We start from the raw sequence: 4,842 nt of genomic DNA, 5'->3' as shown, positions 1-4,842 counted from the left end.
TACACTTGAATCCTTAGGCCACCAAGACATATTTATGTAGACTTGGGCCTTAGGCCCATGGAGGCCCATATTATTTAGAGGTTGTCATGTAAATTAAGCAAATTTATTTGGCTTAAAAAATTCACATCTACAAATATATTTATAAATAAATAAATAACATATATATTTATGTATTATATATATTCATATTTATAAATATATAACATATATCGGATAGGATAGGAGTGTCAATTGGACTGGATTTGGTCTAATCTAATCCAGTTCAATGAATATTTTGGACTGGTCCAGAGATTGTCCAATCTGTTCAAATTCTTGTTAATTTAGATTGGTTTCAACTCAAACTTGGTCCATTGACACCTATGTTCTTATGTTCTATCAATGGACCAGATATTAGCTCAATCCAATATAAATTCATTATGGACGGACTAGGTCCAATCCAATATGTCATATTGGTCTGTCCAATCTGTCCAAATTCAATATATCTTATTGCTCCGTCCAATCCATCCAAATGGATTTTGATTTGGACGAAGTCCAACCCAAAACCGGTCCATTGACACCCCTAGGATCGGATAAGGGGTGATCCGAATTTGATTCGATTCCTGATTAGATTCTATTATCTGATTTGGTCCAATTCAAAGATCCAAACAGGGGTGATCTGAATTTGACCAAATAGGATCGGTCTTGGATTGGGTCATGATCTGATCCATTTCACCCCTAACTTAATTCAATAGTTAACTTTCTCTTTGTTTTCCCCTTCCTATAACCATTTGATACAAGTAGGTTGAGAAAGAGCAATTTTTGGTTTTCTAGTTCTAAGTCCAAACTTCTCTTTGCAATTAATTTGGATGAAACTGCTTTCAACTTGTTTCATTCGTGTTAATCTTAAGCAAGCTGCCCAAAGGATTGAACCCCACTATCCCCTAGAGACATTTTCAGTTATGTGGTTGAAAATGTTGTTCATTTGTACGGTCATGGAAAATAGCTTTGAAAATCTTAGAAGGATAATGTAATGACGAATTCCTTGCAAATGTACTTATAAGGGTGTGTTTGGTTGCAATGCAATTTTATTTGTAGTAGTACAAATGTATGGGAGTGCAATTGTGCAAATGAAAAAAAAAATGCCAAATATGGTTTAATCTTGTTTTAGATTTTACTTTATTCTGCTTTAGGTCTTACTTCATTTGTATTGCAACCAAACAAAGTAAGGTAAAATTTGAAACAAAAATAAATCTAAATTTACACCCAAAACATTTGCATTGTTATAGTTTTGAATTAGTGCAAATTTATTTACATTGCAACCAAACATAGCATAAGACATTGAAATAATTTGCTTGAAGTATCTAGCGCTGCATAGCTCTATTTGGTTGGAGCTAAACGCCCTTGACAATGTCCTCAATTTGTGCCTTGCACCTTTTCTCTTTTATCATTTTCTATTTTTAGGCCTTATTTGTTTTTAAGGCTTAGTTTGGAAGGAGTACAAATACAAATATGTAGAGTGCAAAACCTTCTATTTTGTATTATTTTATATGTATTTGTACTGTAAATATTTGTTTTTGTATTATTTGGAAGGTACACATTTGTACCTTCCAAACTAAGCATCAGGAGCCTATTTTTCCAGGTAAATACACTTATTCAGACCTAGGGGTGCTCATGGTTTGGTTGGGCCTAATATTGAAACCGAACTGGTATGACTGGTTTCTGAAAAATTAGTAATCAAAACTGAACCAAAGTCGATCGATTAACCAGTTGACTAATTCGATTAACCGTCGATTTGACTCATTGTTTTTTTATTTTTTTTAATTTATATTATATATTATAAATATATAATAAAAACTCATTAATCAAAATCGAACTGATACCTTCAACTTTTTAAAAATACCAAACCGACAGATTCAATTAACCAAATTTTTTATTCAATTTAGTTTTTTGGTTTTTCTTGCTCACCCCTACCCACACCCAACCCCAATAACACTACAGGCTAGTGGGGGCTAAGAAAAGAAATAGTGAATAATTTCATAATAATAAGTGTTGGGAAATGATGTCACTAAAACTTGAAGGAGAAGCTCTGAGGCATGTCTGAAGATACTGTCTTTATTACGTTATTTGCCCCCGCTCAGTTCTACTGAATTTGCTGTTGGATTACAAGTAAATCCATTCCTAGGTACAGCACAACCTTAGGCGAGAATCTGCAACTAACAAAGTTGAAGAATCTCCGAAAAAACTTTCCGTAAGACAGTAATAGATCGGACAGAGAGAGAGACAAAGTGATTTTCAAAATTGTATATGTGCAAATGCTTGATTCATGCTCTTTAAATAAATTTTGGAGAATCATGAAACAGAGGAAGGTACTAGTTCAGAAAAATGTTTCTTATTAAAAAAAGTAACTAACAATTAATGACTGTTAAAAAGCCTAAAATAATTATTATAATTTTCCAATGTGGGACAAATTAAAATATGATTTTAGTAAGAAAAAAAACTATTTTTCAAAACATGTGCAAATGTATTTTTTGGTGTAATTGACCAATCAAACCCTATTGAATTTAATCTCTAATGAGATTAAAATCCAACAATAACAGCCCAAATAAATTTCCATCAATCAACCATTTTTTGATATCGTATCTTGGAAGAAACGAAAATTGCTCAAGCAAATGGACTTTTAGAACTTAAGGCTTTAAAATACAGTTACATTCAGCCCACGTAGATTGAAGATAGAAGATTTGAAGCCAAAACGAACATTACACGGGAGGAGAGGAGAGAGTCAAAACCACAAAAACATCACGAGCCGATCGAATCCTGAAACGTTAGAGTGTTGGGTCCCACATTGCCAGATCCTCTCATCTCAAATTCCTTGATTAACTCAGGATCAACGTTCTCTTTCGGCTCCCATGTAGCCTCCTCGATGTCCGCCCACTTCACCAGATACTCTTTCTTACCCTCCTCCCCGTCCCTCTTATCCACCACTGCTTCCGCCACGGCGTATTCTAGCCCTGCCTCGAAGTCCTTGATCAGATCCTCCGCGACCAACCCAGCTTTGACCCACTCATTGTCTCCACCGTCCTTCCACTTGATCAAATACTCCACTTTATCGCCCTTCCCTCTCTTCTCCAGTATCTCCTCCACCTCTGCGTACTCGTAGATCGACTCCTCCAACGCCCTTATCACATTTTCAAGCCCTAACCTCCTAGCGAACTGCACCGGGTTCCCCCTCGGCGTCACCCCCAGGATCTCCCTCGCAAGATCCAACGGCGTACGTCCCCTATCGTCCTCCACCTCGGTGTCCGCTCCGAGCTCTATCAACAGCCGGACTACGCCCGGCTTGACGTAACCGGCGGCCATGTGGAGGGCAGTCAGACCACCACTGTTGTCCTTGTGGTCGATGCTAGCGCCAGCCGCAGCTAGAAGCCGTACGCAGGCTTCGGAGCCGAGACCCGACACGAAGAGGAGCGCAGTACGCCCATCTTCGTCTACTGCGTCGACATCCCTAGTGCCCAATTGCCCTTCTTCGTCGTCGTTGTTGGCTGCCAACAGTTGTCGAAGGGCAGCCTCGTCAGCTTTCTTGGCAGCGGTCCACCAAGGGGTCTCGTACTCGGCGATGACGTCTTTGGCGATGTTCGTAGCGGGTACCCATGAAGGAGTATGGCCGTCTTTCCATTCGATTAGATATTCCATTCTTGTACCGCCTTCGACGGCTCTGCTTCCGATTATCTTATTTACTTCGCCGTAGGATTCGTCTTCTTGGATTTCTTGGTCTTGAAATTGAAACTTCGATTGGTTTCCAACGGCGGAGGCTCTGAAGTTGAATCGACGGGCAGGGTGGGAGTGGTGAGGGAGAAAATTGAATCGACGAACAGAGGGGAAGTGGAGAGGGATAAAGGTTGGAGGTGTCGTGATTTGAGATGAGAAGGTAGGTTTAGATGGGAGCTTGAGACGAGAGAGAGATGGATTTACGAAGAGAGCGTCCATCGAAAATGGCTGTTGTCTGGCTTGTGGGATCGGAGGGTATCAGTTTTCTTCAGTCTCAGTCTGAGAGGTTGATTTGATTCCGGATCCTTCTGCTTTGTGTTTGGGCGTATTTTCTTTAGATTTTTGAGGATAAGAAACCCCATCCTCGCGTTCCGCTGTTTGTCCCGCGATGGTTGTCTTTGCTTTGGGTAAATTTCTTAAATTACCCTTAATATTTAAGAAATTTCTTAAATTATTTATATTTTCTGACAATTGATTAAATCTGCTCCTTGAAACAAACAGCCATCCTAAACGTCGCCTCTCACGTAAGTTTTGACTTTCACCCCATAAAAACAGGGAGAATGACGGTTCAGCGGGGTCAGATGGAATATACAAGGATTGAATTCTATTTCATTTAGGACAGGAATAGATGCAATCCTATTTAGGATACATATCTTACTAGGATAAGAATATAAAGACAATTTACAAAGATAATTATTACTAGGATAAGAGTTATCCATTACAAAAATGATTAATAGAGTATGAAAAGGAATAGGATATAAAGAGAGGTTAGGAGTCCTGGATACGTTCATGTATCATTATCACTTATAGAAATATTCGATGATAAAACAGAACAAACTTCAGTGTTATTGCTTAAAAAAAAAAAAAAAAAAAATCTGTGGTATGATCAGAAATTCTAATGCACAAGAGCAAACATAATAGACTTCAGACACCCATTTGAAAAGAGCAACTTTCTTACTTGTAAACCTCCCTAGTGGAGCAATTAATTTGGCTCCTAACTCGTAAACCTCCTTAGTGGAGCAATCACACCAAAATACTCTATCAAATGTATAGGCAACCAAATATATGGATCGTTCAGCAAGATTGTTCTCGATGATG

At 38.4% G+C, this 4,842-nt stretch overlaps 1 protein-coding gene across 1 annotated transcript; it reads right to left on the bottom strand.

The window, feature by feature from the left end:
• Nucleotides 1-2,636: 2,636 nt before the first annotated feature.
• Nucleotides 2,637-4,209, bottom strand: CAO (chloroplast signal recognition particle component (CAO)). Its single transcript, XM_088951053.1, has one exon. The coding sequence runs from the start codon at nt 3,961-3,963 to the stop codon at nt 2,776-2,778; it is 1,188 nt and encodes a 395-aa protein (XP_088807179.1). The 5' UTR covers nt 3,964-4,209; the 3' UTR covers nt 2,637-2,775.
• Between the last annotated feature and the right edge of the window lie 633 nt (nt 4,210-4,842).

This window comes from Nelumbo lutea, chromosome 6 (assembly GCF_056320005.1).
Source record: "Nelumbo lutea isolate HS-2025 chromosome 6, American lotus-T2T, whole genome shotgun sequence".
Lineage (NCBI taxonomy): Eukaryota > Viridiplantae > Streptophyta > Magnoliopsida > Proteales > Nelumbonaceae > Nelumbo > Nelumbo lutea.
Note: the sequence above shows the minus strand (reverse complement) of the source record. Positions and strands in the feature narration are given on the sequence as shown.

Coding starts and splice junctions, on each gene's coding strand:
- CAO (XM_088951053.1), bottom strand. CDS start 3,963: ATGGACGCTCTCTTCGTAAATCCATCTCTCTCTCGTCTCAAGCTCCCA.